The sequence below is a fragment of the Notolabrus celidotus genome, chromosome 18 (genome assembly GCF_009762535.1).
Source record: "Notolabrus celidotus isolate fNotCel1 chromosome 18, fNotCel1.pri, whole genome shotgun sequence".
Classification (NCBI taxonomy): domain Eukaryota; kingdom Metazoa; phylum Chordata; class Actinopteri; order Labriformes; family Labridae; genus Notolabrus; species Notolabrus celidotus.
In genome coordinates, this window is record NC_048289.1 from 23,065,504 (window position 1) to 23,090,125 (window position 24,622).

Below are 24,622 nucleotides of genomic sequence, written 5' to 3' on the forward strand. Positions count from 1 at the left end.
GTCGAACTGAATGTCTTCATGTCTTCGCTGTTTAACGCAGGAACCATCTCAGTGAACAGTGTAAGAACGGCGTACACGGCGCCTGGAGACAGCGAGATCCTGGACCTGGATGACACATTGTACCTCGGGGGGCTACCTGAAGACCGGGCTGGACTCATCTTCCCAACAGAGGTGTGTGTACCAACAAGTATGATTTCCAAATATGTAAAGAAAAGCTTCAGGTGATAAATTTATTAACAAGACTTTCACATTTGATGGTTCTAGCGACCAGCTATCTTACATGAAATAAATGGAGTGTTGTTGTTTTGGTATGCTGGTGGAGGAATAAATGAAATTGAGTCACCTTCAAAGAGGCAAAGAGGCATTTTTCATTATCTTCAATGGTTTTATAATTGCCATATTAATCAATAATGAATTAGTTGCAGCCATGCTTGATATACTGTCAGTATTGAGTAACTCTAACCCTCCATGTTAAATTAGCTCTCTGTCTGTGAACCATCAAATCACATCTTTTCCAATTAAATGATATTATGTAAGATACCTGGAAACTGTCTTTACCTATCATTGAAATAATGTGTCAAGTATTAATTCCGGTATTAGAGTCTTTCTCTGTGCCTGCAGAATTCCAGTGAGATTTGGTGTTTGACAGACAAAATAAGACAAATTTTTTTGAACCTTTGTAGGAGGGACAATAAGTTATGAAGGGACAACATCATTTAAATACTAGCTGATATACATAAATGTGTGCATAGATGACACATTTCATCAACTTTAGTTATTGGTATTTGAAGAATAACATGTAGAACAGTTAAAAAGAACATTTAAATGCAAAATTTTTTTAGCCTGAGGTACTAATGAACCTGGAACATTTAGCAAATGAGACTTTTTTACAGTTTTTCTCAGTCGCTTTGGTACATTTCTCGAATCATCCTCGACATTTGCAGAACAGTAAGTGCATTTCTGCAGTATCTCACTCAAAATCCTTTGTCCATCTCTCAAAAGTAAATATCTGTGTCAATGAACATGACAGTGCCATCAGGATGACGAGTCCTTGTGTCATTGTGTACGGATAAGACAGTCAAATTGCTTAGTCATGTTGTCAATATAACAGTGTACTCTGGAGGGACGTTCTGATGTAAACTATGGCTAAAGTTCTGATGACAGATGACAGATAAATTGTAAGTTACACCTTAGTGTATGTGGGAAATTGATTGCAAGAGACTGGACAAGATTCACATTTACGCTTTTACTGTTTGTACTTTAATTTGTTGACAGACTGTGTCATTGCAAAACAGAAAGAAAAGGACAGCACTGCATAGCACAAAGAAAAAACAAAAAAACAAAAGTAGAAATGTGAACAAAGCGGAAACTGTACATGCAGTGCTGTAGGAATTACAGTGCAGTCTTCCTACACCTCCTGACGTTCCTGTCTGTTGGGCCTTCGTTAGAGAAAGTCAAGATTCACCTGGGAGCAATTTACCAATTCAGGAAAGATTTAGAAAAAAAGTCTGATGGAAATGTACAGAAATATGACTGACATGTTCTGACAACATGTTAAACCATTTTGCATGTGAAGACTTATGCGATGAACTAATGCCTAAATGTTGTAGAGGGCGAGACTATTCAACAGAGACCCATTATAATACATTTTCATCAACATGACATAAGCACTTGATAATGTAGGAAACAGCAGAGATTTGTACATAATCATTTGCATAGATGTACCAAAGCATTTGCAACTTGTTTAAAGAAATGAGAAACTGCTTTTTTGATGTGCACAAGTGACGCAATGATGTGAAGATTGAACAAGTAGTTTTGACAATTTCAATTCTGACCTGAGAAATGAACCAAAGCGATTGAGAAGAACTGTAAGAAGATCGAAAGATAATTTAAGCTGAAAATATATCAAAATAGCTTCAACTGTGGCTACAAAAAGCTACCCATTTGGATTTAGACTTGCACCAAACGCTCCAAAACATGGTTCAATTCCCTGCCAGTGATCCCACTCAAACACAAGCCACTTCCTCCTCAGGTGTGGACGGCTCTGTTGAACTATGGCTATGTGGGCTGCATCAGAGACCTGTTTGTGGACGGGCAGAGCAAAGACATCCGGCGTCTGGCTGAGGCTCAGCGGGCGGTGGGAGTGAAGCCTTCGTGCTCCAGAGAGCCTCCCAAACAGTGCCTGTCCAACCCCTGCCAGCACAACGGAATCTGCAGGGAGGGCTGGAACCGCTACGTGTGTGACTGCTCGGGGACGGGGTACCTGGGACGCTCCTGTGAAAGAGGTGAGAAAGACGCGGCGGGGAGGTTGAGGAGAAGTAACACCTCAGCTCGACTTCTGACAGCCTTTGTAGTAATTATAGCTGAGATGCTGGATTCACGTTTTTTTAACAATAGAGATTAGGAAGCTGGCTAATTACAGTCACTAAACAGGCACATTTTCTGAAAATTAATAACATGCCATGATGCAGAAAACAGTCACTCTGACAGCTTTGTCATTTGCTTTTTTGGCTTCAGAACATTGAGTTTTGCCAAAGGGATGAATGACAGAAGACAGATGGTGTGGGGTGGAGAGTCTGTAGTTTTAAAGTCAGAAATAACTCGTGAAATTATATTATGATCACCAGTTATATTGAGCAGTTAAATTTTATCCATTATACCTTTAAGATGTGTTTTTTTCTGCAAAGCTCAACCTAACAGATCAGTTCAAAGTACTTTCTCTAATATGCTCTAAAAGGTACACTCATAAAAATTTATAGCGGATTAAAGTGTATCTAAAATAAAAGGGAAATGCAAATTGAGTTCAGGTAAGTTTAGCTACACAAGTGACGCAGGATAAAGAGGTAGAGAGAAGGGAATGTGGTGATATGTGAACATAGATAATAAAAATAAAAGCCAGCTAAACTCAGACAGCTTGCTCAGCAACGAGATGTAATAATAGGGCAGCTTTTCTATCTCTGGCTGTATCTATTTTAATTCAAAAATAACACAAATTCCCAGCCTGAAAGAACGTAAGGGTGTTAAGATGGAGGCTGGGAAAGGAGAGGATCAAACAGAAGGTGAAAGAGAAGAAGGTGGGGGGAGGAAGCTGAGCTGCAGACAGGACTATCGGACTATTCTGGATGTAGAGACCAGGAATCGATGGGGGAGGAAATGTGCAGAAAGCAGGGAGCAGGAGCTGTGACAGAGGAGGGTGGAACCACTAGGCTGGAACCGCCGTATGACAGCAGGTGAGGAGATGAGGAGGAATGGGAGACGGGAAAGAAAATCTGACAGAGAGAGAAAGAGAGAGAGAGAGGGAGAGAGAGTTATGAGAAAAAAAAGGTATGAATTCAGGCCGAGATAGAGAAATGGAAAGTAGGTAAAAAGATTGGCAGAGGGACTGATACAGGCCTGTTGAAAGAGGCGAGATGGAGTCAGACAAGGAGAAGAGAAGAAATTTTGTTTGTGCCACAACTGCTGACGCGTCTCAAGTGATGATTGTACTATCATCTAACAGGAGATACTGACACACACACATGCACACACACACTTTCTGAAAGGCGTTGATATGAAATTTTTATTTCGGAGGACAAACATCCGCAGTGTATGTTTATCATACCAATGTACCTACCGTCTCTCTCCCTCTCTCTTATTCTCTGTCAGCGTTGTCTTCCTCTCCTCTATATCTTCCTTCATCCCTCTCTGTGTGCACTGAGGGGTCACTAACTGGTGCTACAGTGGATTAAAGGAAGCACAGATGGAGAAGCAGATGGAGAGAGTGATTGGCCATGTTTACGCCTTCTACCTGCGGTTTTCACCCTCCCTTTTTCCTCTCCTCCCTCGTTCTCTCACTCTCTCCTTTGTTCCCCCTCTCTCTCTTCTTTAATGAACAAAGATGGTCGTCACGCTCCGGCTCCAAGATGAATTTTTATTTTCTAAGGAGCGGTGGCACACATATTTCTTGCGACGTGTTTGCACGTCTCTTAACACTGCTGATGCTCTCTTGCTGGTGTTCACACTGGAGGGTTCTTTGCTTGGTGTCCTGGTTTCTCTGTGGGAACTCGTTCCTGACAGATGAATAAAGAAAGATGGATTTAAATTCTGAAAAATACAACTTTCACCTCAGCTTGACAATACATTCGATTTTCCTGCTAAAAATAGGAAATTCTCATCTTTTTTTATCCCTTATTTTGAACTCATCTCTGACAAAAGTCTTTCATACTCAGGCAAACCCTCACTAATGTCTTAGTCAATCATGGTGGACCCTGATCATATTGATCACTTATAACTAAAGCTAATATTGCTTACACCTCATGGTGATTATAATTGATAATTAAGCCAAAATAACAAGCTACTTAATCAATTAAGAGACAAAAAAAGAGATCTAAACTGAAAATTCTGTTGCATACAAGACGTTGAATCAAAATTAGAAACTACTACATTGACTCTTATGCAATACTGCTTTTTTTCATTGATGTTCACCTAAAAAAGTGGGATCATCCTATATAAGGGTCCAGCTTTTGTATGCCAATATGAATTCACAACAGTGGATTACAGCACCTCTTTTCTGTGAAGCATGTGTACCCCTCATAATTGAGGCCAGCCGTCGCTCACAACTGAAGCGCCAGGGGGATGAAAGATGGAGAGACACAGTGATCGTCCAGAACCAATTGACATAGAAGCAGACCAGATTAACAAACAACAAATGCAAATTTTCCAGATAATTGTTATCAATGCAGCAGAGATATTAAACGACTGTCAACCAAGAAATGTGGGGTCACATAGAGATAGTCCAAAAGATGGCAAGCCCAAAAAGACTTAGTTTCCTTCCTGCAGAATCTCTCACTAGAAAACAAGGAGTGTTATAGGGGTCTCTCCCTGTATATACATCTTTAAAGCTCCTGTGAGGAGTTTTCAACTGGTTATGAAACGTACTGGAATTCATATTGATGCATTTTTGTGATTCTCTAAAGCAAACAAGATCATCAGCGTGAAGCTTGACTACTTATATTCAATTATTTTTAGTGTTTGAAACTACCGCCAGGGGGTAGGTGACAGACAAAGTATAGACATCTCTAAAGCTCCTTTGAGGAGTTTTTAACTGGTTATAAGACAAACTGGAATTCATACTGATGCCTTTTTGTGATCCACTTAAGCACATGAGATCATCAGCGTGAAGCTTGACTATTAATATAGAATTATTTTTAGTGTCTTGGACTACCGCCAGGGGGTAGGTGACAAAGTATAGACATCTTTAAAGCTCCTTTGAGTAGTTTTTAACTGGTTATGGAACAGACTGATGCCTTTTTATGATCTACTCAAGCAAACAAGATCATCAGCGTGAAGCTTGACTATTCATATTGAATTATTTTTAGTGTCTGAGACTAGCGCCAGGGGGTAGGTAACAGACAAAGTGATTAACTGCATGCTGCCGAAATAGCCTTTTTTTTTTCTGAAGGCAAAAATTTGTGATGAGTGATGCAGCCAGCCGTTTTTTTTTTTAGATTGAATAGTAGTAATAATAATAATCAGAATACATTTTATTGATATAGCACCTTTTAAAACATGTTTACAAAGTGCTTTAAAGAGTGCAAGACATAGCAAGTGAAAACACTAAAGCACATGACAAAGGTAAGGAGAGCTAAAATGGGTTAAAGGCCCTGTGAGGAGTTTTGAACTGGCTGAGAAACTGTCTGAAAATGATACCGATGCCTCTTTATGACCTTCAATAGCAAACAAGACCATCAGCAACAACACTGACACCTTCTCTGTTGTCATTTTTAATGCCTGAAACCGCCCTGAGGGGGTAGGTGCCAGACCAGATGATGGACATCTCGCTTCAGAAACAGACTTTATTTTAATGTTTCATGAAAAATAATCACATTGCCTGATAAAGTTGACTGTTAAAAGACAACAGGACGAGGTTTTTGTTGAAAACACTACATTTGCATGTTTAGGACAAGAGATAAGAGGTATCACTTTGTCCACAAGGGGGCGCCAGAATTGATACAAAACAAAAGTTCCTCACAGCAGCTTTAAGTAAAAGACAATAATAAAAAACATGCAGAAATTAAAAGTCAGTGATGAGAAAAGAAATAAAAGCACATTTAAAAAAGTGTGTTTTTAAAGAGATTTAAAAGAGGACAAGGATTTGGCTTGCCTGATCTCCTCCGGCAGGTCATTCCAGAGTGACGGGGCCCTGACAGCAAAGGTCCGGTCGCCTCTGGTTTTTAACTTCGCCCTTGGGAGTATAGGAACTGCTTTGTCCAAAGGGGGCGCTAACATTTACCCAAAACAAAAGCCCATCACAGGAGCTTTAAGTCTTCTGTTTTATTTTTCCATAGCTGAAAAAATCACAAAAATATAAAACCAATATGATATTCTTATCTCTTCTAAAGCCCTCAATTGTTGCTAATAAAAACAATTCTCTTCAACACTTTAATAATACCCTGTAGTCTAATTTGAGTGCATCCCAAATACACCATAACGCTGCTGCTTTTAGTGCAACAAGTCCTAATCAAATGTGCTTTTGTACTGCAACGACCAGCTGTTTTAGTTAATGCCACTTATTCCAAAAACAGCATATTCTTTTACCTATTTTTAAATATTAGTGTCTTCAGTACAATCCAACGACATCAAACCGCGGGCACAGACAGGAAAGGAAAGTTAGAAAGCATGCCGAGACAGACGAGCATCTGGTCTTCTCATTGGATCATAAACAAAGCCTAAATTATAGAAAAACTCAAGTCTTATCCCTGAACTTGTTACTCTGTTTGTATGACACATGTGGTGCATGATACGACACCACCAGTGAGCATTGCTTTGGCATAAACAGGCTTCCATACTTTCCCTCTCTCCCTCTGCTCGCCTGTTAGTGAGTCAGGTGCCGTGGTGAGGAAAATTTAGTCAGCTGTCTCCCTTATCAGAAATGTGTGCATGTGTGTGTGTGTGTGTGTGTGTGTGTGTGTGTGTGTGTGTGTGTCTGAGTGTGCTCAGGCGGGCGTATGTGTGGCTGTTAGTTATGTTATCTGTGATATAACAGGCCAACCACCTCCTTTTTTCCTCAAGTTAATGAGGGTTCATTTGCATTTTAGCCAGAAGCTTTTCTCCCCTCTCTCCCCTCCCTCCCTCCCTCTTTCTCCTTCCCTTCTTTCTCTCCGTCTTGCTCTGTCCCTATTTTCTCTCCCCCCTTCCTTGCTCTCACTTTACTAAACCCTCCTCTGTTCACACTTAAATTCACTCACTTATTCTGACATGCACGCACACATACACACTATCTCTCTCTTTCCCTCCTTAGCTCATCAGTATTCATGAGGCCTCCCTCTCTTCCTGTTCTCTTGTTTTTTTTTTTTGCCTCGGCTCCGACCGTCTCCCACAGAAACAGGGACAGAAAGCGAATGGAGGAATGGAGTGGGGAGATATAAGAAGAAGAAGAGGAGGAGGAAGAAGAGAAGAAGAGGGAGAGATAAAGGCAGGGAGACATGAAGAGTGTGTTTAGCTGTGGATGTAATTGGCCAATAAAAAACAAGGTCCTCGGAGGTAAACAGTTTAGTGGTCGGGGATTGGCCCCAGCAGGTAGCAGGGAGAGAAGATTATGAATATGCAAATGAGTATGCAAAAGACATTAAAGCGGGATCACCTGAGCTTGTTACATTATGACTCCAGGGTCTGGGGTGTCAGCGACTGGTGGCTAACACACTCACGACCGTGCATTCTGATTTAACCGGATAATAGGGCCGGCCAACCAGCTGCGGCTATTTTTACTCGCTCTTTTGTGAGGTGTGATGATGAATTAAGGGTGCTAAGTGGTGGGCTAATTTTGTAAGAAGCAGGTTTTGAGTTTCAGCGTGACGTGGCAGCGAAACAGAGGAGGGTAGTCCGCTGTAATACACTTCCTTAAATTGAAATCTGACTCACTCTACGTCAAATTACCTCTTTCATGAGTTTTCTCCTTGCCAATCTTTCTTCTGTTTTTCCCACACCTCCCCCCTTTTTTCTCCTCCGTCCCTCTTCCCTCTGTCTTATCTCCACCCCTCCATCTTCCTCTACAGATGCAACTATCCTGTCGTACGACGGCAGTAAGTTTATGAAGGTGCAGTTGCCTGTGGCGATGCACACCGAGGCGGAGGACGTCTCGCTACGCTTTCGCTCCCAGCGGGCCTATGGCGTTCTCATGGCAACCACATCTCGTAACTCCGCAGACACCCTTCGTCTGGAGCTGGATGGGGGCCGTGTCCGACTCACTGTCAACTTAGGTACACACAAGCACGCAAACATGGAGAATCTGAAGTGTTGTTTTAATTACATGTCAGGGGAGTGCAGCTCATTATGGCCTCTTGGCTATTTCTCGCTTCGGAATGTCATTAAATGTTGATTAATAATATATCACCGCTGTAACGTTAACTCTGATAATCCTGCTAGATGTGTTCATTTATTTACATTGGATCCTCTTGAGGTATTACTGCAGTAACAACTACTCTTCCTAGCATCCAAACCAGGGGTGTGTCCAGAGAGTGAATTACCCCCCTTTCTTAAAATCTGATTGCCCCCCCAGGGGTGCCACTCAAAAATGTGTCCTATTAGATCATCTATTTACCTTTTCAAAGGTGGGATCTATGAGAAAGTTTGTTATAGGGCTGTGGTGGAACAGGCTGCTAGTGACTTTCTTACATTCAGTGGAGATAATTATTTCTGTAAGTTCTTCAAAGTGTGGCTTTGGACACGCATCTTCTTTTTGAGTCCTTAAAGAGTTAAGCTAAGAAAACTGCCGCTCTATTTTGTTACCTTTTAAAGTTAGAAACTTATGAATACAGCATCAGTAGGATACTCTGATGTTTAAAATAAACCTAAGTAGTTTTGGGGGGCTTCTAATGTCTCTATTCAAAGAATATGACGGTGGATAGAGTAGAAAACAGGGAGCAGAGAGTGGGGGATGACAAGCAAGAAACCTTTCAGGGGGAGATTAACTACCCAGAACAAAATTTAGACCCTGGTTCCTGCTGTCGAAACAATCATAGTCCCTCAAAAGGTCCTAAGTTCCTGCAGTTGATAAGCACCTTAAGAGCCACAAGTAGGACTTGAGCCAGCTTCAAGGACTATAGCTTCTGTCCATGTGTACATAGGCACCATGTGATTGAACCACCAAGCTAAACTAGCGCCCCAGAGGTGAGTAGCTGAAATAGAAAAGGTTAATAATTGCTACTTATCATGGTGTGCGTACACATACGTCTTGCTGCCCTGAATTAGCCAGTGCCCAAGTTGTTCCCCCCAGAAAAAAAAAAGTGGACACACCCCTGGTCTCACGAGTAGAAAACAGGGCAAACCTTGAGGATCATACAGAAATGATCTCAATATCCCTAAACATGAATGGTGTAACCTATCATTCACTTTGACATGAGATTATAAAATTTATTCTATCCTATATAATTACATCAAAAGGATATATAGTCAAATAAGGTTTAATTTTTTATGTAATTGTTTTTATTTCTAATTTATCTATATATACATCATTTTTTCCTTAACTTTTTTTTATTCTAAATCATTTTTCAACTATTTTTTTTCCTATTGATATGTTTCCTCACATATGTTTATTATTCATTTATTTATATATTTATTTGTTTATTTTATTTTTCCCCATTACACACTGTATGTCTTTGTTTTTTAATATGTTTAAAAAGTTAGAAAAAAATAGAAAATAAATAAATAAATGAAATTAGATTAAAAAAAATCTGATCTTGGAAAACAAAACAGATGATTGTGCTGATCTGTTTTAGTGTTAAAGAGGTTGATTTTACAGGTTTTATGAGACTCTTTTTAACATCAGGTTAGACTTTATGTCAGGCTTACTCACTCATACAAATGTACAGAACTGAAGGTTAGTTGCATTTTTCTATGTTGAACAGAGGGTCAAGCCTAAAGCTGCATTCTCTGCTCACTCCCAGTGGACCTGTGCATCCCCAACACCTTCAACAAACACACACAAACACTGTAATGCAACACATAACTGCAGAAGAGACACGAATCTGCAGCACACTTTGACACCCTCGCTTGTTCCTGCTTACACATCAATACAAGAACATTGATAAGAAACACACATAGGTTGACAGAGGGGTGCATGTGTTGGTCTCTGGTTGTCTGCAGCCACGTCTTTTCTGCGGTTGACGCCACACGACACACCAAAAGCATCATGGGTAAAAAAAAAAAAAATAGATACAGTTTATGTGTAATAATGGGGCTGAATCTTCCAAACCATTTGTGGAGATTTGTGCTCTGGATGGGCGACAAAAATTATGGGATGTGTTCGCTGTCACCAGACAAAGCGACACACATGACCCATCTCGGTCTCCTGGTGGTTTTTGATCGGTGGCTGAAACTGTCGCTCAGGCCAGAGCAGCCGAGAAGCACACTGCTCACGCTGGGAAAAACACCGCTCTCATTAGCATGCAACTGTTAAATCACACCGCTCACCAACTTTCATCCAGATTTGACTTTTTATTGGCTAAAAAAAAAAAAAATCCACATCACAGAAATTGCACACTATTGCAGGATAAAACTAGGCACAGCCTGGAGGAGAGTGTGTGTTTTTTCTCAGCAGTGTGTGTTTGTATATACGTACGCGTGCAGGGTGTGTCGATGTGTGCGTCCCCAGGGCGTGGATAGTATGTGTGTGTGTGCAGCATTAACCCTCTGCTCTGCTCTCCCTCCAGACTGTATCAGGATAAACTGTACAGCCAGTAAGTGATCCTCCATCTCACCTAACCCCTCCCTCCTCCTCCTCCCCCTGCTCCTCCTCCTCCTCCTAAGAGTGTGGGTGTGTGTGTATAAATGTGTGTCTGACTATTTTTCACTCTCTGTCTTGTCAGCCCATCTGATCGTAATCCCTTATTCAACATATCTTTGTACCGTGTGTCTGTGTGCATATATAGGTGTGTGTGGGTGTGTGTGTGTGTGTGTGTGTGAGGTGTCTCTGCATGTTCAGCTTCGCCACAGGAGTGGTGCGATTTTTTGCTGAGGGCCAGGGTTTTCCAGGTCGGCCATTTTAGCAGAGAAGGATAGATGGAAGAGAGGATGGTGGGGGTTGAAGGGAGGAGAAAGAAAAGAAAAGAAGGAGGACAAGAGTTTAGAGCGTTCAGGTAAAATGAGGTGTAAAGAGTGGTGGCTGGTGGATGAATGTGACTAAAGGCTGCAGGGTAATTACTTCTCCTTCATGCCCGGACAAAAGACGAGTTATCCCTCTGTTCCTCCCCGTCGCACCTTCATCCCCCCGTTCCTGTCTGGCTGCTTTCTTTGTTTACTTGTTGTTCTCTCTCAACTGTACATGAGGGATTTCACAGCAGTGTTTTATTCAGCGTGTTATAGTGTGCATTCTGCATTCTTTTCTTTGCTCATCTGTGTGCTCTGTGGATGTGCGAACGACTGAGTGTGTGTGTGTGTGTGTGTGTGTGTGTGTGTGTGTGTGTGTGTGTGTGTGTTTCTGTTCATGGTGCTGTGAGTGGAGCTGAATCCCTGATGAAGTTTAATTCCCTCACGTGGAGTTTCTCGCTGTCACGACCACTGAGGAAACGAGAGAAAGAGGGAGAGGGAGAGAAAGAGAGACGAATGCTGTGTGACGGCGAAGAAGGTGCTGAAATGGACGACTGCAGTTGCCATAGAAACTCTACTAGCCACACAGCGCTGTTGCTATCCCGCATGCCTGTTGGCCAATTTTAGACCAGTTGTTTCAATGAACATTTCAGTAGGCACTTTTCTGGCACACCATGTGCATACAATAAATTATACATCTTCTATTCGAGAGGGGAAGGGAAAAAAATGTATTTAACAGTGAGGCGCCGCTGAAACAGTCCACTCAGCAGTGGAATAAAAAGCCTCAGCAAGGGAGAGATTGAGGCTTATCCAGCAGAAAAGCCATTTGTTATTTGGAGCTAATGAAATATGAAACGCTTTTTGTCATTTTGTTTTCATTATCCTGCTCTTATAATCTGCAGTAGCTTATGTCATGTGATGTGAATTGTTGTTTTTTTCATTCCACTGCAACAAATATCCTCTTTCTTTCTGTCCGTCTGTTTGGATTGTCTCGCCTTGTCGTCTCTCGGTTTAACAGCGCAGACCGCCGACTGTCAGCTGACCCTTTGGAGCTCACCATGCTGCTCAGCGCGCTGTTAGCACTGACCCAAAATAGGTGCTCGTGTGTGTGTGTGTGTGTGTGTGAGAGAGAGAGTCTGTCTGGCTGTTTATTGCTGTGTGTTGTTCCTGCCTCTCCCTGCTCCTAGGTTGACACAGATCCGTGCCTCTCTCTCTTTCTCTCTTTCTCTCTCTCTCTCTATCTCTTGCATCAATCTGCTCTTTGACTATTTGGTTATGAATGCAGGAACACTCATGGACTCACACATACATGCACATATTCTCTCCTTCACTCAGTGTTAGGCAGTGATCCATGGTAACAGGATGAGATGCTCATGCCCAGAGCACAGCTGAGTCTCCTCAGGGGAACCCTGTGTCCTCTCTGAACACTAAACACACTCCTTTTGCTCTGCAAACACACACACACACACACGCTTTTAATCCATTTTGATTGACTCCTCATATCCGTTTAATTATACTTGCGTGTGAGCTTGCCGGTACGTCTCTATCCTTTTTCTGCTTTTCTACCTGTGTGTGTCTTTGTGTTTGTGTGTGGCTGCCTGCGTGCCTCCATGAGTGATGTCGGCATGCTTGACATTTTCTGCAGCAGAATCCGTTCGGGTCAGTTTCCCTCTCACCTCCCCCATCATTACCTCCTATAGGTCACCGTTTGCAGACTCACTGAGGCTGCTCAGACCAACAGGGCTCAGGAGGAAGAGGGAGTGACTGTGTGTGTGTGTTTGAGAGAGAGGTGTGGGATGGTGGGTTCTTGTTTTCGAGGTTGGTGGGGTGCTTGTAGCGAGTAGCAGGAAGGGGATGCTGAGGTTTTGGGAACAGTCGGCCTGTCAAATGTGTGCAGTCAACTATGCAGAGATGTGAGCGGGTAGATTGGCAGAGAGAGAGACATCATGAGAGGGACAGCTCAGCTTCTTTCATTCTGCTGCACATCAGCACCTTGGAGAGCTCTCTCATGTACTTGCTGTGTGTCTACTGCCATCATGAGGCGCTCTTCGGTATTGCGCGACATCAAAAAGAAGATCCAGACGTGAAAATGTGTGCAGGTTGGAGGGCTGTGGGGGTGGTTTAAGGAGTCAAGGGGGTGCGATGTGCTGTCTGTGCATGTGTGGGAAGTAGGTGGTCATCATGGCAGTGTGATCTGTCCACAGATGGATTGTCTCAGCGTGGGCCTGTTGTGACTCACAGTCTCCATCTTAGGCGCCCATGGCATCCATTTATGTTAATCTTTATGTCTGTCTGTCTGTGTCACATCATCTGTCCTGCTGGCAAAGAGACCTGTCTGTGTATGTGTGGTGAGAGCGTGTTGATGCTGAGGTGTTTGTCTCCCCAGGATGTGTATGGTTCCTACTCTTCCTCCGCTCCTTCCCTCCATTTCCTCCCTTTCTGTCCTTGAATTTAAAAATCAACCTGCCTGGCCTCTTCTTCTTCTTCTTTCTTCTTCTTTCTGTCTCTGTCTTTGGATCTCTCTCTCTTTCTCTCTCTCTCTCCTTCTATGTGTCTCTCTTTACCTCTCTGTGCATTGTGTTAATGGTGCTCTGGGCTATGTGTAGGTAAAGGCCCAGAGACCATCTTTGCGGGGTCGGGCCTCAATGATAATGAGTGGCACACGGTGAGGGTAGTCCGGCGTGGCAAGAGCCTCAAACTCACTGTGGACGACCTGCAGCCTGTTGAAGGTAACCACAGCACATTAACCTGTGCTTCTTTTACCATAATCACCATGAAAAGACTCCACCCAGATCCTTCAGTTGTGTGTCTGTGAAGTCTGTTTTGATTCTCAATGCTTCATATGATTATTTTTTTAACCGCTGGTTGGCTGATTATTCATTTGATGTTATAAAACCAACATAAAGGGGATTATTTCTTCTTTTAGAGAACATCTGTATCTGTGCAAGTGAAAATAATCATTCCCTACAGGTCTTAACATTCCATTAAAATACTTCAAGTGTCTTAATCTGCATCAAGATCAGTTTTAGTTCTAGTATTAAAAAGTCCCACTTGAAACTCAACTTTCCGTAGCCCTCATCTCTGAAGTTTACCCCACACCACCAGGTCAGATGGCGGGCGACCACACCCAGCTGGAGTTCCACAATGTGGAGACAGGCATTGTGACAGAGAAACGCTTCATGCCGGCCGTACCTTCCAATTTCATCGGCCACCTCCAGGGACTGACGCTGAACGGCATGCCTTACATTGACCTGTGCAAGAACGGTGACATAGACTACTGCGAGCTCAATGCTGTCATCGGCTATAAGAGCATCGTGGCGGACCCCGTCACCTTCCGCTCGCGCTCCAGCTTTGTCACGTTGCCCACGCTGCAGGCCTACTACTCCATGCATCTCTTCATGCAGTTCAAGACGACGTCACCCGACGGCCTGGTTCTCTACAACAGGGGAGACGGGAATGACTTCATAGTGGTAGAGCTGGTTAAAGGGTGAGCTCGATAAGCACGCTGTGTGGTATTTACATAACTCCAGTACATAAGTGCAAAGTTATCTCTTTAGATTTGAAGTATTTACATTAAAAACAATCTAATGAATGGGAAGTTTGTTGAAATGCTGCTTTAATAAGTGTTTACAGTGATATCTGTCTTGTAAGACGCTACATTTTCAGCTTGCCATTAGAGGATTCATAGTTAACATCGTCCTTGAGAGCATAAAAAGAAAAATTCTTGACTGTGAGGCTGAAATCTCGAACATGAATAAAGAACAACTCAAGCTTTTTTTCTATTCTTATAATTATATTTCTACAGACTGTGAGTGTAATGCCTTGGAGTGTATGACCTTGTGTTTTTCTTCACTTATGAATGCAGTTGATTTTCCTTTTTTTTTCGCTCATTTTTTTAAACCCTCTGCGCTTCCCTTCTTTCCTTGTTTTGTTTTCTAGCTACCTACACTACATCTCTGACCTTGGCAACGGAGCACATCTGATCAAAGGCAACTCTAACAGTCCCCTAAATGACAACCACTGGCATAATGTACACATATCCAGGGACACTAACAATCTGCACACGGTCAAGATTGACACCAAAGTCACCACACAGACCACCATGGGAGCTAAGAACCTCGACCTGAAGGGTATGCACAAATTCAGCAAACTTATTGTATTAACTGAACAGGGGAGGGGAATGCACATAGTTGACAGTGTGTACCATAACTGTACAAATACACCCCATATGTACTTGTAACGTGCTTTGTATGCGGCTGATTTTGCATAAGTATTAGTAAATACAGATTGCAGTTACAGTTAAAGGGAAAGTTCAACATCTTTTTGAACTTCACATACTTTTTGGATAAGTAGAAAGCAACCAGCACCTCTAAAGCACTTATTATCAAGCTATACTGTCCCTTTGTTATTTAAACCCAGCAAGAATTAAAATGTAAGCACCCGTAATATTTATGGGGCCTTATCCACCAGAAGGTTTGTCATCTGGAGAACTTTATAAGCGCCAGAAAAGAGATTTTCAACATGTTTTTCTCCTGTTAACAGCAAGCGACAACCTCAGGTGATATAAGTAAAGCCAAAGAACAAACAAAGACTGCAGTGCCCAAAGTGTCTACTTGAGGCTGGCTGCAAAAGCCAAGAAAGCCCTTTTAGGACCGATGTTAAAATGCCCAATTTTACAGCATGAATACGTTCATTTACAGCCTGGTACAAAGAAAGGTTTTGGTCTTAATGGCAGATTTCTCTATTTATGACGACTGTCTGGGGGTTAGTTTTTTTCAGAAACCATCTATCTTAATTATGTGAAGGCTTACAGTTCTGCATAAGTTAACTGATTAGCGGTGTGCCTGATCTGACAGACTGGAGGGCGTGTAGCTGTTTGCCACACTGCAAGGCTACGGACTACAACAAGTTCTAGATCAGTCTAAAGTGAGGCTCAGTCAGCCTTGACTGATGGGTAACATCACTGAGACTGCATCTGATTCACAGCAAAAACATAGCCCCCCTGATTTCACAGTGGGTAATGCTTCCATGGCAACAGATACTGATCAGCCACCTTGCAGGACAAATTAACATTTAACTGAACATTTCAGTTTCATGGTCAGGTGAAAGATTAGCCTGCTTATTTGTTAGAATTCACAGTGAAGTGAACATTTCTGTTGAAGGTAACGTCAGAGAAGGTGAAGGACACATCTGCAGGAATACTTGTGTTGGCATGTCTGTCCTCATTCAGCTCTCCTTCTTCTCTGAGCTTTGCAGTTTGACACCTCTAAACATATATGAGGCTAATAGAATAGAATAGAATGTACTTTATTCATCCCCCAAGGGGGAAATTCAGGTGTCTGGCAGATAAAAATGATAAAAATCACATAAAATGAGTAACTCAAGTGTTTGTCAGCTCATCTCCCATTGGCTAGAGAGTTATGAAGCCTGATGGCTGCAGGGATGAATGATTTTCTGTATCTCTCAGTCCTGTAGCGCAGAGAGATGAGCCGTCAACTGCTGCTGTTTCTCTGGTCCACAAAGAAGTTGTGAAGTGGATGATCTGTTTAGAATGGGCTCTAGATTCTTCTGATTCTTCTAATGTCACAACTTCTATCATTGATGCTATTATCGCTACCACTTAAGACTTAAGTTACTTAGTAGTGATGCCCTATCAAAGTTGGTTTTGGTCCAGTCGCCCCTAAGACTGCTCCCATATTTGTGCCTTTAACTGTCATTACTTCCCCACTCCCTAGAGCAGTCCTGGTACAGAAATGTTTTTGCCACAGTGTAAACAGGCAGAGGTAAAATGTGCCGGACTCCTTACCGTGAAATGATTTGATATGACGTGTGTGATCAGGTTGTCCTTAGCATTGCTTTTGCTTTAGAGAATCAATCACGGTTGTTATGGGGTTTCGACCAATCAGAATCAAGTATTCAACACAGCCAGCTAACCATCTTTTAGCAGAAGCTTTGATACAACACTCATAGCAGTGGCTTTAATTAGGGCCCAAGCACTGACACGCAGTGGCGGCGAGGCCCTATTGTATCCCTGAGGAACGCTATGATTTTTCCACTGCTTAAAAGCCAAATTTGCACATCAGGCAGTGCTTGTGCAAGGGCCCGCTCATATCTGCTTGCAGTTTTAATTTTCTTATATAACTCAGAAATAAAGACAATATGTCTTTTCTTAATGTGAAACTATTCAATTAATCAGCACGCCTGTAAAAAATGATTAAAACAATTTAATGACAGATAAATTGTTTTGATAATTAATAAAAAAGCAGGCCGAAAAAGCAGCTAATCTTTGTATCAAGTCTTTGCTTTTAGTTTAAAAAAACAACAATTAAACACTTTTTAACATTTTATTTTGCTGAATCAAGGTTTAAGTGTATCTTTACAGTTCAGGTGCTCTGTAAGGATTTTAATTGGGTCTCACAAAGAGAGGAGAAGGGACAGCGGGTGCTGTAAGAGATGACAGATGTATTATGTGTCTTGTAAGATACTAGTAACCTGAATTTTCTAAGGGATTAGTGAAGTATGTTTTGATGAATCTATCTGTCTAAATGAAAAGTTGTCAGTGATTTGAAATATCAAACTCTTGACTTAACAATGCTGAACATGTACAGCCTTGACCTGTGATTGGTTCATGAAGCTGCCACTCATTCTGTGACTCCTCATCAGGTGATCTTTACATCGGGGGAGTCTCCAAAGAGATGTACCGAGACCTGCCCAAGCTCGTCCACTCCCGAGAAGGCTTTCAAGGTTGCCTGGCAACAGTCGATCTAAACGGCCGCCTCCCTGACCTTTTGGCTGATGCCTTGGCAACCATGGGACAAGTAGAGCGAGGCTGTGAAGGTGAGGTGCAAAACACTCAGACGACACAGCTGTAAGATCTGTCCTGGTCCCCGTGTCCCTGCTGCCTTTTCTTTCAGTTTTCATTGAACTCATTCTCTCTGTTATCAGATAACCCACTAACCCAGCTTCTGCTCTATTAGATGTAAATGTTACCTTCTTTATTTTTCATCTCCTCCTCAATCTTTCTGCACATTTTCTCTGTCTGTTCCACTCTTTCAGCAGTTCACAGGCATCCGTGTGCATCGACTAACCATCTAACTTAATTTGCTTGTTTGCTTTTTTGTTTGGCTGACAAAAGTTACATTGATGAAAGCTGACTTGCAAGGTATATCGCTTTGTGTGAGCATGTGAGACTCGTGTACGAGCGTGGGAAAAAATGCGTGCGAGTTTGCGTGCGTGAGTTTGTGTGTGTGTGAATATATGTATGCGTGTGTGCTAAAACTACCCAGTGGTGTCCAGTGTTGTGTGGTGGATCCCAGTGATCCGGAGTCAAAGGTCAGAGGTGACCTGTCCTCCCCAAGCCACTGTAGTAACATCATCACATTAGTGACATCATCACTGCTTGACTTTAGTTAACCACCGCTCCACCACCTTCCAGCAGCATGCTCTCTAACCCCAACTACTGACTCCCAACCTCAACTCCAATACTCCATGTGTGAATCATGTCACAGCCTCTCCTCCACGCCTCAAGTGAGGAGTGCAACGAAGGAGAAACAAGGTTTGACATTCTCCTCCTGTGTGCTTTCAGCACGAGGCAGGGAGTGAACTGTGACAGACTGCTGGGGAGGGAGTATTGAGATGAAGGCCTTTAAACATAACTCTGCCTTCTTATGTTTAACACCTCTTCATGTCCTTTGTCCCACTCATCTAGCTTCACCTCCTGCATGCATTCCTCAGTTGACTCTTTTCACCTAGTGACATAGATTCCAGTTTAGTTCATACAGATAATGTAGCATCTGCTGCCAGTGTGACGTTGGGTTCAGACAGGAGGCAGGAGAGCCCTGAAGGGCCGCCTCCTTCCTTCAGCGCCCATAATCGGGTGGCTCAGACAGGGAGCGTGGCGCCTTGGAGCTCTGCAGCCAGCTGCAGCGATGCTTTGGCCGTCTGTTCTAAGATTTCTTCGCCATGAGCAAATCTGGCATGAAAACACTACTGGTTATGTATTGAAAACTACAAGTTTGATAAATGAGAGATAAATGATAAGGGTCTGATGAAAAATACATCTCATAGTTGCAACATCTTTTTGATTTTCCTCCCAACAGCACTTAAATTTGACTTCCAAATGAAAACATTTCTCAGCCTGCCTATCCACTTTATTCATCAGAAATGTTTCCTTTCTGTCGATGATTGTTCTTATAACATATCCTCAGTTAAACAAAGAGACAGAGAGGTAGCACACACAAACAGACAGGGATGGAGATGAGGATGAATATGCGCTTTACATGGGATTAAAGAAGAGGGAGAGGAAGCTGAACAAAGGCTTGTGAGTGTTGCAGAAAAATCCTCTTCCAGTGAGAACAGACGGACAACCGCTCGCACAGGGATTTGCAAATAGCAGCACTTCCGCCTCTTGTCTGAACCTGGCATAAATCATAAAAAGCTGGAGCCTGTATCCATCAAATCCTAATACCACGATGAGTATCTACTAATACTACTAATAATAACACCACTGAAGCACAGGAGTGTACCCGTCCATTTCAAAAAGGTGATAAGGAAATGAGGTGCAAAATTAGCAGTAATACACTGGTATGTCGTTTTGAACACTGGGCTCCAGAAAAGAAACTAAGATCTGTACTACCTCTCCTAACTGTCGCACCCTCCCACCCCGCTACGTCTGTCACTGCAGGTCCCAGCACGACGTGTCAGGAGGACTCGTGTTCAAATCAGGGCGTGTGTTTGCAGCAGTGGGAGGGCTTCACCTGTGACTGCAGTATGACCTCGTACGCTGGGCCACTATGCAACGACGGTGAGTGCTTGCTTCTCTTCTCCTCTCTCAGACAGATTTCAGAAGTGAAGATGACTGCACTGCTCAAAGTCTAACTCCTACCTTAGTGTTGAACTGCAGGTTGAAAACTCATGCAACTGGATGATTTCAAACACTCAAAGCGTTGTTATCTGCACTACATGAAAATGACCACATGGGGGCACTGTCATATGTTGATTCTGATTCATACCACCTGCTCTGAGTCAAGTCGGGTTACTGTTATCTCTGCTCTCTCTGTAACACTTAATAAAGTCCTGTAAACATTTTCAAGCTCTGACACTGAATTATCCTCGGCTGCCTTCAAGCTAAGATACTTGCTGATTATTCAGTCATCTCACAGTGAGTCAAACTATTATAAGCTGTTATTTGTGTGAGTCAGTCGCTGCAGTCAGCCTCCTGCAGCAATGTTGAAACTAAGTACTCTGGGGAATACTGTTTTTTCTTTTAGCGTGTAGGAGGAACAAGCAGGATGTGGAAGGCCTTTCAAATGTGACATTTAAGTTGTGTTATTAAAGTTTATCAAAATGTCTGTTTAGTGTTGAACATTTAGCGGAAATAAAAGCCCTGGGTGTCGTTTTCAGTAGCTGGGAATTATTGGTGATAGATAGCACTGTTTACGACGTACAGATGTGCCTGTAATTCATTTTTTGTTTCTGTCTGGACCAGCTGGCACCACATACATCTTCGGCCGTGATGGAGGGTTGGTGGTTTACACGTGGCCCCCTAATGAGCGTCCCAGCACCAGAGCAGACAGGCTCGCCCTTGGGTTTAGCACCCAGCAGAAACACGCCATACTGCTGCGGGTGGACAGTGCAGCTGGTCTCGGAGACTATCTTCAGCTGCAGATAGTAAGTACATATCAAGCGGCAACCTCACCCTCAAAATATGAAGCCCATGCGGAAGTGTTATAAACTGCAGTTTATTGAGCGTTTGCTTGAGGCTGGCTGCAGAAACACCGAAAACCCCATACACACCCATTCAAAAAAGACAATCTTTACTGCAGAAATAAACATTTTTACAGCCTGGTTCAAAAAACAGCTTCAGTCTGAGTAGCTGATTTCTCTATCGGCACACACTGTAAGGGTTTTTTTTTTTATTATTATAACGTGACAGTTCAGAAGATATTAGGAATACGAGTTTTTGCCCAAATAAGGACATGACTGACTTGACTGACAGGCGGGAACACTGTAGATGTTGGCTAGGAGGCTCAAACTCCGCCTCTTTACGTCACACTAGCTCAACAACAGTTAGGTTGCGTTCAGCATTTCCAATATGGCTCCCGCCGACGATTGGCTTCAAAACCCCGCTTCAGAAATAGATGGGTGACGTCACGGATACTACGTCCATTAATTAACCCTCCTGTTATGTTGCGGGTCAAATTGACCCTTTTAACAGTCTATTTTAGGCAATATTTGCCTTCCAAACCAGCTAAATGCAGCATAAAAATCTGGGCAGCATGTGACAGAAGAGGTGTCATGTTAATTTATCAACATCACTTCATAAAAATAAAAATATATAAAAATGTGAAATAACACAAACAAAAATCTATGTCATGTAAAACTATTGTATTTATATTTAGGGCTTTCCAACGTACATTTTAAAAAGTTTTAACATTAATTTTAATGAAAAACAAGTGAGTTATCCTCATTGAACCATGATCGGTGAGAATTAAAGAACACCAGTGGACTAAATCTTGATTGAAATGTTTAGTAATGGAGTTAAAAATTAGATATAAAAAAATGTGTATTGGGGTTTTTTGGGGTTCTGACACTTTTGGATAATTGAATATGCACCGGGTCAAATTGACCCAGGAACATTATTGCTGTTCCAGAGAAATGAACATAACAGGAGGGTTAAACAGTCTATGGTGCTCACTCGAGTCCAAAGGAAATGACAAATTACACTTATATCATTCATAATCATGTGCTGTCATGGAAAACTTATAGCTGAAAAACATCAAACAGAATGGCCATCGATGCATCAGCAGTTAACTTAATGACATGTTGAATAAGATGTGAATATCAAATAATGCAGAGTCATGGCAGAACAAGCCATCGCTCAAACCTGGATGTTTCTTTATGACATTAATAGGAGATAAGGTTGTAGATGATTTGCATTCAACAAATACTAAACATCATGATATTAAAAGCCAAGGTCAGATACATTTCCTCCTTGAAAATCATATATCTTATAACTCATTTAAAATAACGCCATGTCATGCTTTTCATTCAATATCTTACCTCGTTAAATGACTGATCTCAGCTCCTGAATTAGTATCTTTATTATCTGATTGTAACCATAACACTGTGTGGTTTATCCAATTTATTTACAAAGAAAACAAAGAATGAGTTTTTAGATATTTCCCACAATATACCACACAGCATCTAACAGACCCATCATCTCCTCAAGCAGACAGTTTTGTTAGTTCTGTTTCACTGCAGTCCAACAGAACCTCACAGTCGATTCAGAGTTTTACAAAAGAGGGGTCAAAGTGATGCAGCATCTTTTCTATTCCTCACTTTCTACCCCACACACTGCTCTGACAGAGCTTCAGGTGTGTTACAATGTCAGTGGCCTCATGCAGTGGAGAGGAGCGGTCTCGTATGCTCCACCACCACGATATTTTCAACATACTCCTCATAGTCTTTGACACGCACTGATGTGACAGGCTGACGTCACTCGAGGCAATTCGATCGGAATCAGCACAGCTCCGTCTGAGGCAACAACAGGCTTTACATAACATCTCTTGCTTATGTCGTAGCTCTCCCCAAGACTCTAAAGACAGGACAAGTTATTTATACACATTGGACATTCAAAGCTTGAAACAAATGAGACAGATTATGAAGACAGAGATGATAAGAGCAGCTTAAAAATTGAAAGCATACAAGGCATTTTAGATTTTAGGTGAGGATTATAATCTGGCAACAGTTAGAGCACCTTTGATAAAGTCAGGAAGTCGATCCAGATATGAGTAACAAAGCTTAAAGCTGCTTCACCCCCTTTTATTCTCATACCATGTATTTCTAACAGAGTGTTCTCTAGTGATCAGAGAGGTGTTGTAGGTTTAAACCACTGAAACATACCTGAAAGGTGTTTTGGTCCTGACTCATGTGGTGATGTGAAAACAGGCAGCAGTGCTTTTAAGTCGGTTCTGTGACCTGCCGGAGACTAATCTTACGACTGCAAAGCCCATGTGACACAAACACAGAGATAGTCACTTTATGCATCAAAGGGTAAAAGCAGCAAAGTATTTTTCCTCATCAGGTAACAAACAAAGATGAACTCTAACCAGCCACTGAGGCACCAGGAGGGTGGATTGTGTGCAATATCAAAATGTGAACTTTATCAGTACATTTTTAACAAAATCAAAGATCTTTGTCTTCCTCTTATTTCTCTCTATGTTCTGTCTTTCTGTACTTATAAGTCGGGATGCTATCACTGAGAAAATCTTAGCAGGCGGCGATTCCAATGTTATAAATACCGCTTTAAGGCGCAGATTTAGCCTAATGGTTAAGTCACACGAGGCCCAGGTTCGATTCCAGCTTGCAGCCCCTTTCCCCGCATGTCCCCCACTCTTTGTCCCAGTTTCCTGCTCTATCCACTGTCCTATCCTCTCTAAATAAAAGGTATAAAAGCCTCAAAAATAAAAATACTACTTAAAAAAAAAGCTGATTCAGATACTCATGTTTCTCTCAAATAAGTTGTTTTTGCTTTTTATATTCTTGGCATTGATTTCCACATCAGGGCCAGAGACCCAGTTTAATCTTCACAACAAAAACATTAGTGGATATTGTTAAAGTCATTCAGCCCCTCATTACACTATCATGGAATGAGCACAAAATAAATCACACACATTCACAAAACAACCTTTAATTTTTTTTTTTTTCATTTTTCATAATAACAGTTTACAGCCTCTCACAGTTCAACAAACACCTCTGCAAATGACTGCTTTGTTGCAATCAATACTCAAATGGTTAAATAGATAGATAATGATGGTTAAAAGTGAACAGGGCTGTCATTTAGCGCTTTCGTTTTTCATACAAGATAAAACAGTTTTTCTTTTGTTTGTGTGTTTCTAAAAGCTAAACCCTTACATTAGGGTAGAACATAAGGTCCTCAAACTAGCTATCATTACATTTAAGCCGGAAAACTTTTACATATATCAAATTGATTTGAATATATCATATTTTGTCTTCATGTATTTTGCACTGTGAATTTGTCCTGATGTGACATGCTGTCTATATCTTTGGAACACCAAATCTCCCGTCTTACCTTCCTTGTAGTGGTTTAGTGGATCACAAACCTCATAGTTCAGATGGGATCTGGGTTTTTGTTGCAGGTTGGATTGTTTTTCTGGGGTTTTTTCATCTTTGCTTAAAAATCAAAAGATATTTCAAATACAAGTTTTCCACTCCTTAGCCAGCCATGACTCAAACTGTCCATTCTAACAACATAACAAACAAAATACATCTCCATAGATCTTAATAGTATCACAACCTCCATTTTCTTCACTATATATGCACACTAATACTATTCCAATAATAATATACACTACCAGTCAAAAGTTTGGAAACACCTTCTCATTCAAGGGTTTGTATTTATTTTAATTATTTGAAACACTGTAGATTAATACCAAAGACATTATAAATATGAAAGAACATATATGGAATTATTTAATTCACAAAAAAGTGTTAAACAAAGCAGAATATGTTTTATATTTTAGATTCTGTAAAGTAT

The 24,622-nt window shown here is 41.7% G+C and overlaps 1 protein-coding gene across 7 annotated transcripts in view; it reads left to right on the top strand.

Annotated features, from left to right (window-relative positions):
* Nucleotides 1–24,622, top strand: part of nrxn1a (neurexin 1a) — an 81,933-nt gene that overhangs the window by 42,840 nt on the left and 14,471 nt on the right. For 4 of the 7 annotated variants that reach the window (XM_034708153.1, XM_034708156.1, XM_034708151.1 and 1 more), the window contains 10 exons: nt 41–171; nt 2,033–2,285; nt 8,034–8,237; nt 10,689–10,715; nt 13,671–13,793; nt 14,170–14,551; nt 15,004–15,194; nt 17,728–17,901; nt 19,748–19,867; nt 20,552–20,733. In XM_034708153.1, the coding sequence (XP_034564044.1) occupies nt 41–171; nt 2,033–2,285; nt 8,034–8,237; nt 10,689–10,715; nt 13,671–13,793; nt 14,170–14,551; nt 15,004–15,194; nt 17,728–17,901; nt 19,748–19,867; nt 20,552–20,733 (1,787 nt within the window). Of the gene's footprint in view, nt 1–40; nt 172–2,032; nt 2,286–8,033; nt 8,238–10,688; nt 10,716–13,670; nt 13,794–14,136; nt 14,552–15,003; nt 15,195–17,727; nt 17,902–19,747; nt 19,868–20,551; nt 20,734–24,622 lie in introns of all 7 variants that reach the window. The other 3 variants (XM_034708152.1, XM_034708155.1, XM_034708150.1) reach the window with 1 other exon arrangement.